The sequence below is a fragment of the Larimichthys crocea genome, chromosome XVIII (genome assembly GCF_000972845.2).
Source record: "Larimichthys crocea isolate SSNF chromosome XVIII, L_crocea_2.0, whole genome shotgun sequence".
Classification (NCBI taxonomy): Eukaryota; Metazoa; Chordata; class Actinopteri; family Sciaenidae; genus Larimichthys; species Larimichthys crocea.
Genome location: NC_040028.1, coordinates 23706 through 35787, shown reverse-complemented (window position 1 = coordinate 35787; position 12082 = coordinate 23706). Strand labels below are relative to the sequence as shown.

General features: G+C 41.7%; 1 protein-coding gene across 2 annotated transcripts in view; it reads left to right on the top strand.

Moving 5' to 3' along the window:
- Window positions 1–65: 65 nt before the first annotated feature.
- The window catches only part of LOC109140129 (butyrophilin-like protein 10), a 33466-nt gene continuing 21449 nt past the window's right edge, over window positions 66–12082 (top strand). Inside the window, exons 1-4 of one of the 2 annotated variants that reach the window (XM_027291167.1) lie at window positions 66–154; window positions 7794–7848; window positions 8144–8182; window positions 9034–9133. In XM_027291167.1, the coding sequence (XP_027146968.1) occupies window positions 8146–8182; window positions 9034–9133 (137 nt within the window). In that variant the 5' untranslated portion in view covers window positions 66–154; window positions 7794–7848; window positions 8144–8145. Of the gene's footprint in view, window positions 155–7793; window positions 7849–8123; window positions 8183–9033; window positions 9134–12082 lie in introns of those variants that run through there. The other variant, XM_027291168.1, reaches the window with a different exon arrangement.

Here is a 12082-nt window from a genome sequence, read left to right as displayed (position 1 = left end):
ACCAATGACATTGTTTGTTCCAGTAGCCCAACCCTTGGTGGCTGCATATGTCACTTCCTGCTATGCCTCGATTCACTAACACACATTCAAACACCAGTGCTAACTTGCCTTTCATCCATAAAGGAAGTCTAAAGACCGCTTACCGGCTCATCAGGTAGGCTACATCTGCTTTCAACTCCATACATAGTAATCATTTGTGTGGTTAAAAATAAACTCTTAGGCTCTAGGAAAAATTAAAAATGTAGCCAGTCAGCATTTGTAAATTGTTTATGAATTTGAGCTATGAAAATGACTGATACAAAAGTATTTCAGCTTCCTCAAAAAAATAGATTTCAACCTGTTTTCTTGCTTGGTAGGCGACCCTGCAGACACTTTTTTCATATATAGGATTTGATTTCTGTGAGTCCAAAGATATTTGGAAGGCCATTAGTGCAAAAGCTGGCTCTCCACATATATAGGACTGAGGCCTTTGTGCAGGGACATGGTTCTGACCCCGGCCTTTGACGTTTCCTTTGCTTTGTGTCACTGAGTGTGCTACACTCTTAATACTCCCTCTGTAACCTGGTTAGCGCCATCAGCTCCTCCATTTTTTTGGTGAGAGATCTTACATTCCCCTTGATAACAGACAGTATGCATGGTTTGTTTTTTCCACTACCGGTGTTGTGTGCTGATCTAGATCCCTGTCTCCTTCTCCTCACTCAGCACAGATCTCCGGTCTTTCACAGAGAGTATGCCAACAGCTGTTCTCGAGTGTAAACAAGAGAGCTCTGTTTTTTTTTTTTTTTTTGATCGGGTCACCTGCAACATGAAGTGTACCATAACAGGAAAAAAGGCAAATCACTAATTTCCATATTTAATACAGAGGTATCAGAGCTGCCAACTATCTAATAATAGTGTATTTCGGGGTGGTGAGCTGATGTTTGAGAGAAGTTCCGCCGACACCGTCTTAGTTGTTATAACAAGTTTATTACAACAAGTTCAGTACCGTACAAGTAAAACGTTACTTGGAGAGCTCCTGGCCGAATGATGAAAGACTCTCTCGAACTATACAGGGCAAGCTCTTATATACCATGGAGGAGCACATGCATTCAGAATAAACAATGTTTATAACTCTTGTGTGTAACATAAAGGCCAGAGAATGAGAGAGAGCCCCCTCTCCTGGGATGCCCCAACAAAGGCCTAGGTGTCGTACAGGCCCGAGAAAAGAGAAGAAACTCTCTCCCAGGACAGGATACACCCAACAAATGGCCCTTTGATCTCTGGACCTGATCTCTTCCTCAACCTTGTAAATGGAGATAGCCACAGGAAAAACACCATTTGGGACCCAAAGTACCTTTCTATCTAAATTACCCTCAAAGTCCAGATGACCTTAAGATAACAGCTACTGTGACAAAAAGTATCTTCATGTAACCATATGTAGTCAAAAATCCTATGTTAGTAGGGAACTATGCATCTTGCTCAGACACCTCATATTCCCCCCTTCGGGACTACATGAGTCCCGATAACAAAATACGGTTTACACTGCTAAACCCTCACAGAATAATCTTACCATAAAGCATTTTGAATGGAGTGTGAAAGCGAAAAACCTGTCTGGCAGCCATCTTTCCGAAACATCCGTCCATCAATCTAGACGGAAAATTCTTTCACGGCCCTCTGCCTCAGGCGGCCACATATAGTACCCAATCCAATAATTTTACTCATTATATATGATACACTTAAAGCAAATACATATGGTACAGATTAACATTCAGATTAACATCATATACATGCATTTCTGTTCCATTTCCGTTCTTCTTTGTCACTCATCGGGGCTCACAGTTCCTCCACAGTGTTGATTAATGCATAGTTGATTTCCAAGTTGTGATATGTTTACTCTGGACATTCTGCATGTCCTTGTCCAGAGTCCAGGGTTATTTGTCCTTTTCGATTGTTCTTATTGGTGTCTCTGAATCCCTCTAACAGCTTGGGATCTTGAATCATCGACCACCCTCATGGCGGTCTCCCCCACTGTTGTTCTGAGGGAAACAGAAAAACACCAACCAGTATCTTTGCAGAATACACATATCATTTGAAAACATCAATACTTTCTATACCCAATATAACGTTCCTGCAAACATATGAATTGCATTGACTACTACCCCCCTTTAACCCCAATCACTGCCGTACACCTACTAAATAACTAGAAACAAATGTTACAAATATAAGTATATTATACATGAAGAATATGATTTTCAAAAAACCCCATTAATTTTCACACATTCCTTGACTCTGCGGGTGATAAACAGCACCAAGCACGTGTCTTATTCACAATTTGTTACAAGATCCATTTTACTGTTTGTCAACGAACTCTTTACCATTATCTGAGGATATCCAAACTGGAAGCCCCCCCCCTGCTTAAACCTTTCTACATAAAAACTTTGGCAAACTTGGCAATGACTGAGCATCCTCTGCTTAGTTGGACAAGCTTCAGGCCATCTTGAAAATCGGTTCACAACCCAACATCACCTCTTACCATTATCTGGTCTGATCTTCTCAACAAAGTCCAAAACTAGCCACACCTAGGACCTTGGAGTCGGAATGCGACCAGTGGAACCATCACCCCCTTAGAACTTATTTTTCAAACAGATGCACACCTGCCTCATGACATAATCAATCTGTTCAAGCAAACATGTCCAAAATCCATACTCCTTTAATCTTTCTCTAACTCCTCTCCAAATTTGCTTTTGACACAATAACCGGCTGTGGATATGCAACTACAGGAACCACTGAAGTTGGCTGAGGTGCTTGTGGCAAACCCTGATTTAATGAAAAAGGCTGACTCAACTGAGGCTGCTCTGTATGACTATGGCCTGTTTCTTTTCCTTGTTCTTATTGTCCACTAATTTATTCGATTAAGTGTCTCAGGTTTCCTGATCTGCTCGCTCTGATATGCTCCTTCTTCCTGTATAGCTCTACTTGATGGGCTATATGATCTGTGTAAACACCTTTAGTCATGCTCCCTAACCCAACTACTTCTGCTAGTTTACTCCTCACTGGTAGAGGCAGTCCCTTCTGTAGTTTCCCCTTCAGGATTGACTGTTCCATCTGATTTAGTCTGGATTGTTCCCTGTGACATTTCTCCAGGTCTGATGAGCTCGCGAAACGTATGCTCTGGGGTTCTCTTCCAACCCAGTGGTTCAATGAAAATATTATCTGGGTAACATTGTTGGAAAGTTTCCCTCATGCTCTCCACATTACACCTCTATGTGCGCACCAAAACTCAGAATCCTTCACAGCCGTACCCACATACCGATTAGGCTGCCTTCGCAGAAGTTCTTCCATGCCTGCAATACCAAGAAGACTAGCCAACAGTTTTTTAATGTCTCCCACAGCCATATGAGTCCCCACCATAATTTCTTCTAACTTTGAAATCCAGGATGCGCTCCATCCTGCAAAGTAGGCATTTCTCAAGGATGTCTGACATGTTAGCTCTGCCAGGTTTATATTCTAGTTTGTCCACGAATAACAACTGGACAGATTTCTCGGTCTCATCCTTCCTTGGTCGAAGGCATATCTGGGTTGCTGACGCCTTTAGCTCTCTCTTGCTTATTTGCAGCTCCTCAACCACTTTTCCTAACACTCTCTGATGCTCCAGATTAGAAGTACCAAGCAGATCTGAGATACTTCTTCTATGCTCCCTCAATATCTTTTTACTGCTCTCTGTCTGTCTCCTCCATACAAGTGCTAGAGCTACGGGGAAAACCCTCTTGAAACCGAGGCCACCTTTTTTCCCCCAACCATCATCACTATCACCATCATCACTCCTGTTAGAATCATCCTCTTCTTTTTCCAAGGCCTTTCCTTGGCTTCTTATCCCCCCTTCCTCTCTTGCTCTAGCTAATATTCCGCCTGACTGCAGAACTGTAACCACCCAAGTTTCCCTCTGAGTCGCTCTGTGGTGTCATCCCCAACCTGTGTTCATTCTATAACCGCGACGCACCTTTGTCCCGCGTACGTAATGTTGTCTTTTTACTTTTGCGCTTGGTACATCCTTATGGAGTATCCGCTCGTCCGGTGGTTTCAATTATTCTATCCTCATCATCCATGATTTGATAACCACCGTCCTGAGAAATCACTGGGAGTGAGGATATATCCTTGAAACTCTACCTTCTTGTCATAAGGAGGAGGTTTCTTCTCTAAGGCAGTATGGGTGAAAGGGGGTATTTACTCTACCATTAGCTTCTCGGTTTGTTTAGTGATGTTTGCAAGTGTCACCATCTCTTCTCTTTTCCTCTCTTTGCACCTGGTCTCCACTTCTGTCCCTCACTCTCAATAGCTGGAGCATCGCTAGTTCGGTGCGCCTCTGTCTCTTTACGCTTCTCTCCTTCTCCCTTCTCTCTTGCTTTATGCTAAGACAAGCACTGAAGTTTTTAAGTACGTCTGGATTAAAGGTTCCTTCCGCTGGCCATGGTTGGTCAATCTCTGGCCAACGGTGGGCCATTTTGTTGAGATTGTGAGTGAGACCTCCTTTATTAATGGGTTATTCTTTTGAACTATGTCGAGGGGCGTGATTCCTTAGCAGTTTTACTGTTCTTTTTCGTCATTTTAGCTATTTATGTTACTTTTTTGTACGGTAAACTAATTAGACAACCAAATCAATCAACTAAATTAAGCAATCAGTCAAATCAAGCAGTTTGAAATTAATCAAATCAATCAAACTATCAATAAATCCATTTAAATCAACTAACTACTCAATCAATCAAATCAATCAAACTATCAATGAACAATTTAAATCAACTAATTAACAATCAATCAAACAAGCAATGAATTAAATCAATCAAAATAATTCAACAATTAACCCAACTAGTCAATCAATTTAATCACATTACTCACTAATCAAGTTACTCAAATTATCAATTATTTAAACCGATTCATTAAACAATTAGCGTGTGTGTGAGGCTAAATGACTTAATTAGATGTATCACTATTTTCTGCCACAGTCCATGAACCCAAAATTAAAATTGCCAACTCCAAGGAACTTCAAAGGATCTAAATAGCAGCTACTGACAACAAAGCAAGCAACCACCCTCACAGCTTCTCACTTCAGTTCTTAAAAGAATCTCAAACCCCAATCATACAACACAAGTCAGCACTGAATACACCAAACAGCAGGAAATGCAAAACAACAAAGCTTCACAGTTGCAATCCACAATATAACACCTTAACTGGTCAGTCTGTTGCCAGGCTTTTTCAAAATAGCACACACAAGCAGGATATGCTATTTCCCACTTCAAATTGTAGATTACCCCCAAATTTGGTCATCTAATGCTCATAAATGCATATTTTCAAAACAGCAGGTATAGCAAGAGTTCGTGAACAAAAACAGCACTGGCCTTGTGCAGTGGTCGCGCTGGATTCTGACGTCACTGAACGGGCCCTGTTCAGCCTCCGCCTTTCTCTCCGTGTCTCTCCCACAGATGCAAGGAACAATGGAAAAACAAGAATTAGACTTTAGATTACTTTATTCAGTTTCAATTAATATCCTTTTGTAACCCCCTTTTTCCCGTCCGCACTTTTATGCGCTCTAAAGCACCCAACCTCATGCCACATCATTCTTTTCAACACCAAACCTCTCAATGCATTCCACACTCTCAAATCCTCCAACCGCAGAACACACTCAACACTCTTCACTCTTCTCCATCATGGTTCTCTTCTATAAAGGTATACATTAATCTCTCCACTCCTTATATATTTTATTACTAATTTCCGGAAGCTCATAACACTTATTAACTTGTGTTACTATCTTATAGGAAACGTCCTTTTTACAGCTCATAGAATTTACAAACGTCCTTAAAAAAGCTCATAGATTTGTAAAAATGTCTTTAAAAAGGCTCATAGTTTCATTCCTAAAAATAGATGTCTTCCGGAAATATATATATCATAAGCTAAATCCTAATGATATAGCAATAGTTAATATTTATTAATCAGATAATACTTAACACGGGAAGAATGACCATAGTTTTAAACTAAAGTGGTCATACTCCAAACACACACACATAAAGACACACAATTACAGTTCGCAGCGCTGACGTCTCTTTCGACAGAGACAGAGAAACAGAGAAAGGCAAAGAGAGGGAGGGGGGAATCCTTCTCCGGCCTGTCAATATATTTAACCTTTAAATAAAAAAATCCCCACTATAACAAAACAAACACAAAATCACAATTAACGATCTATTCTACAGACAACCTATTTGAGCATGCTCTACCGCGTCCCTTTTCCTTTAATCTAAATTTATGCTACCTTATGAAGTGCAGAATATCTGACAAAACTACATCAGTCGTGTCTCGTCAGCCCACGGCAGAGCGGTCGTCTATCTACAAATATTTTCGCCTACACTCCCAGTTATTCTGCATAACCGACCTGAACATCACCTAGTGAACTGTCCAGGTTTTTGGGCCGGTCTAAAACCACCTCCCAGAGGGTTTTTATCAAATTCGCGGTTTCCTTAAATCCTTTTCCTGGACGATTTTACTCGTCTAACTTTCACGCGCCGCAGGTAATCCCGCAGAGTTTCCAAACTCCGAGCTAACGTTACTTGTTGTAAGGCTTCTTGCCTTTTAGACAAACAATACTATTCTAAGTTTAACATTAAGACTTACTCTACCATCACTCCCCCCTACTGCGATGCGAGCAACGCAGTAAAACGACGGAGAGTAAGCAAATTTAAACGAAACTTCCCCAAAAACACCAACCCAGCACAACACACTTCCACCCACACAGGACCAGTTCGGTGCGAACCAACACAGTCAGACTACAGCGACAGACAAACGTCCACCCCCCAAACAGCAGAACTATGTACGCTCACCTGGGATGAGAGGAGGAAAGCAGAGCCGCGTCCAGCTGCGTCTCGGCCGCAAACACGATCCTGTTCGTGACGCCACTCTGTAGTGTATTTTCGGTGGTGATGCTGATGTTTGAAGAGAAGTTCCGCCGACACCGTCTTAGTTGTATAACAAGTTTATTACAACAAGTTCAGTACCGTACAAGTAAAACGTTACTTGGAGAGCTCCTGGCCGAATGATGAAAGACTCTCTCGAACTATACAGGGCAAGCTCTTATATACCATGGAGGAGCACATGCATTCAGAATAAACAATGTTTATAACTCTTGTGTCATAAAAGGCCAGAGAATGAGAGAGAGCCCCCTCTCCTGGGATGCCCCAACAAAAGGCCTAGGTGTCGTACAGGCCCGAGAAAGAGGAAGAAACTCTTCTCCCAGGACAGGATACCCCAACAAATGGCCCTTTGATCTCTGGACCTGATCTCTTCCTCAACCTTGTAAATGGAGATAGCCACAGGAAAAACACCATTTGGGACCCAAAGTACCTTTCTATCTAAATTACCTCAAAGTCCAGATGACCTTAAGATAACAGCTACTGTGACAAAACAAGTATCTTCATGTAAACCATATGTAGTCAAAAATCCTAATGTTAGTAGGGAACTATGCATCTATGCTCAGACACCTCACTAACAACTACAACTCCATGATGTAACATTACATATGAGTCACAGTGTGATTTGATGACAGAACAATATTTATTAAATCAGCCTCTAACTTTTATTTCATTACTTCTACCATCTCAACAAATAAACCAACAACTTCCAGACATGCGAGCGTGCAAAACCTACTGGGAAAAGTTCTCATTCAACTTGAACAGCAAACACTCCTGTCTATGTCCTACTTGCACTACCTGCAATTAATTATATAACCAGGGACTACTGCCCTGTACTTGACGCCTGTCTTTTGTTTACAGCATTCAGAGGTGAACTTGACAGGAGCAGGACCTGCTCTGCTCAGGACACAGTTTGGTAAGTGTCTTTCATTTCCACACAGTCACACTAATAATGAATTATTATGAGTTATCCTAATTATATTAAGATTTAGTTCAGGATTAATATCTTTGCATTAATGGTGTGACCAGGACTCTCGAAATATTAGTTAATACCTAATCATTGTTTTTCTATTTTGCAGTTACATGTTTTGTAGAAACAGTGAAACTGCTGTAAACACACATAGACAGAGTAAAACAGAGATGAACCTGTTCATGTTGTTCAACATGACTACTGTATCACAACACACTCTTTTGTTTGCTTTGCATTGCAGACATGATTTCTACAAATGTGCTGATTTTACTTCTATGTGGTAAGATTACAGGAACTACAGGAACATTCTTGACTGCACAGAATACAGTTGCAACAAAGCTGCATAAATTATCGTGATGTTGTGTTTTGTCTTGACGTCATTTCTGGGAAGTGGTCTTGATTTGAAGACAGACAGACAGACAGACAGACAGACAGACAGACAGACAGACCAAGCTCTCACATTCTTCACTGACCTGGCTATATTAAACAGAACTTAACTGGCTGCTGGCTGTAGCCTGTATTTATACTGTACAAATATCACTAGCTGTATCACAGTGGTATCATTCTTCTCAACTAACTCTTAGCAAGTGTGACTGAGCAGCTCTGTCACTGACTGTGGCCAGCACACACACACGCAGCGCACACACACAGACACATACTACACATCTTTCCCATGTTCCCTTCTGTTCCATGCTAAATGGTCATGACAACACCTTAACCGGGTCCACATGTAATTTGGATCCAACAATTGGATTGCATGTGTTTTTTTTTTTTTTCTGAATGGACTTTCTATGATTAATCTGGATTTTCCAAAATGGAATGAACAAAAAACTAGAACAAAGCATTTAACTTTGGCCACTATGTCCCTGTCTTCTGTTTTTGTTTTCTCGTTTCTGTTTCTCGTATTTTTTTATTTGTATATAACATGTTTGTTGCAAACACTCAGTCCACTAGCTGTTGTACAGTGGTGTTTCTCAAATGTTTCAAAGCCTGGGTCAGAGTTTCTGTTCAGGTAACAGTTTTAAAACCTGGTTCTGTATGAAGACACTGAAATTCTCTCTTCTCTTTTAATGAGTCAGACATAGGACCTATCATTTCTCTTTCTGATGACTAATATATTTTCTTTTCTAGCACGCATCATGGGTCAGACTCCTCAGCTTCTCAATGCCACTCTTGGACACTCCGTCCTGATCCCCTGTTCTCTACCAGTACCTCCACTGAGTCTCAGATGGTTTTACTGGCAGGAGGACCAGTCCAGCAACATTTTGTTCCACTGGGATCCCAGAGGGCAAATACTACCACTGGCTGACGAATACTTGAACAGATGCCAAGTCTTCAAATCTGAGTTCAGTTCTGGAAATATTTCCATTAGACTTGACAATGTTGCTGTTGAAGATGACCTGAAAACATTCTGGGCCTATGTTAGTGTCTATGATGAGCAGAAAAACCTCATTCAACCGCCTGAACAAAGGTGCAAATCCACGCTGCAGGTTTCATGTAAGTACAGTAGACTCCTCATGTCAAAGTTCTGTAAATGTCTCTTGTGTGTCAACAGTTGTTCTTTTTGTCACACCCTCACAGCTCCCTACAAAGATCAACGTCTGACCATTAACAACAACAACAGTGCAACCTGCACGGCACATGGAGGATACCCTGAACCTAAAGTGTCATGGACAGGGTTAAACAAATCCAACACTGCACAGCTGGACCTTCATGATGCTGAGACGTCTCTGCAGCGAGATCCAACAGAGAAGACCTTCTCTGTCACAAGCTGTGTCAGTGTGAAGGAGTTGCAGTCTGTAACCTGCATCATCACCAACCCTCACTCCCATGAGATCATAAAGAGAACTGCAAAGATCGATGATCCTGGTGAGAGCAGCTCCTCATTCAGAGAAATGAATCAAAGCATGGCACTACTCTTAGCTGAAGTCACACTTAGTTACTGAGAACTTCAAAATGAATATTATATAACTTGCATAATTCATTATTAATAGACGACAATAAAAGTTGCTTTAACTGAGTAAAAATCAGTTTTAGTTGATTGACTGAAGGTTTGGGTATTACATACAAAGCAAACATTAATGTGTTTGAAACATGATTAGTATCAAAATGTATTACTTTGTTTTTTCCTCTAATTTACAGGTGAGGACCAGCAGTGGCTTCTTTGGTGTCAGAGTACGGAACAGGAGACCCAAATGCGTGTGCGAACAAGTTGAGTTTATTGAGTTCAGGGGAAAAGGTAAGGGGAGAAAGTCTCTGAGGTGGTGAACGGGCCGGAGGGTTGGGGGGAGACTGTACCGTCTGGGGGTCCGCAGAGAGTGGACTGGAGCAGGTGGTGTGGCAGGAGTGGGTAACCGGGCTGGAGGGTCGAGGGCTGACTGGCGTCTGGAGGTCTGCAGGGAGTGGACTGGAGTCTCAGAATCCACAGAGCGCCGGCACAGAGACTGGTGGAGATACAGGATCCTGGCGTCAGGAGCAGCAGGAAACGAGTGGTCAGGTTCAAAGCAGGTTCAGGGTCTGGGGATCAGTCTTCAGCCAACGAACAGGAATAACTCTTTCTTCGAAGACGAACTGACACTGACTGTGGAGAGACCTGGGCTTAAATGCACAGAGAGAGCAGAGGATAACGAGGGACAGGTGTGGAAAACAGGTGTGCTGAGTGAGTGTAATTAGTGGCAATCAACAGGCCTATCTAGTGAGTCCATGACATCCACAGTCTCACACACTCATCCAAGTCTTTCTGAAGAACATCACCATAGCAAAATCTCAATAGGCACTGATGCTCATGACTCCCGTTGAAGTATCCTGCATCTCGGAGGTCTGCAAATAACTCCATCCAGAACTGGGATCTATAGACATGGATATATGACATAATGATATGTCTGTGTGTGTGTGTGTGTGTGTACATATATTTAAATATAAAATTACTTTATGAAGGCCACTTACCTTCCCTTTCTGAATATGGACCACCAGGACTCAATGTGCTGGTTATTAGTGGATGAGCCATACATGTGGCTGGACGCTCCAGAGTAGTAGTCATAGTGATGGTGACGTAGGGTACACTGAATCGCAGCCATAATGCCGTTCTCCGTGCCGTAATCAGTTCTCAATCTAATGGGGATGACACCAAGGTTTCGCACACATGACAGGAAATTATGAGCGATCACCTTTGGGTTATTATTTGTTGGTCCACATTCAAGCCACAGTACTTTACGTGAAAATCCATCTATGCATCCTGAAAGGGCCAGACCGAATAGTTTAAGTTTATCATAGCCATCAGCATGCCACATATAGTTCGGTCCCATTGAATGGTAGGTTCTTCTTACGAACCTTCTGCGTGCTCTCCTTTCACACCCTCGAGGGTTAAGCTCCCGGAGCAAATTCATCACGTCATCTCTCCTCACTCGAAGGTTGTACTTTTGTTTGAGTACCTGCCACATTGTTCGGTAGCCAAACAGTTGTCCAGGTCCACGAAGTTCCAACCTGATGGCATTAATTACGACATTCGGAGAGAAATAATCCTTTCTGCGGCACAACCCTGTATAGAGACCTGCCTTAAATGCACAGAAGAGCAGAGGATAACAAGACAGTGTGTGAAAACAGGTGTGCTGAGTGAGTGTAAATTAGTGGCATCAACAGGCCTATCTATGAGTCCATAACATTTGGTCGGATTTTTTATTGCAAAATCAATTTTTGTCCACGTCATCCCATCATGTGCATTGAATTGCATATTTCTGTAGAACAGGTTGTGATACTTAGTTTACCTGTAATGTGTTGTTTAATGATTCTTGAATATATATAGATATATAATATATATATATACAGTGGTAATGAAAAAGTTTGGGCACACCCTGATCGTTTGTCAGGATTTCCTTTCTAGAAATATGGTGTTCGGATCAGCAATGTCGTTAGAATATATCATATAGCAACAAACCAGTGATATTTGAGAAGTTAAATGAAGTTTTATAGCTTAACAGAAAGTGTGCAATAATTTCTTAACAAAGTGGAAGTGCATAAATTTGGGCACCCGCCAACGAAAAATTTACATCAAATTCGTAAGATCCTCCGTTTGCGAAATAACAGAGCCTCTAAACGCTTCCTATAGCTTCAAATGAGGGTCTGGAGTGTGGTTGAAGGTATTTTTTGAACCATTCTTCTTACAAACATCGTTCCAGTTCAG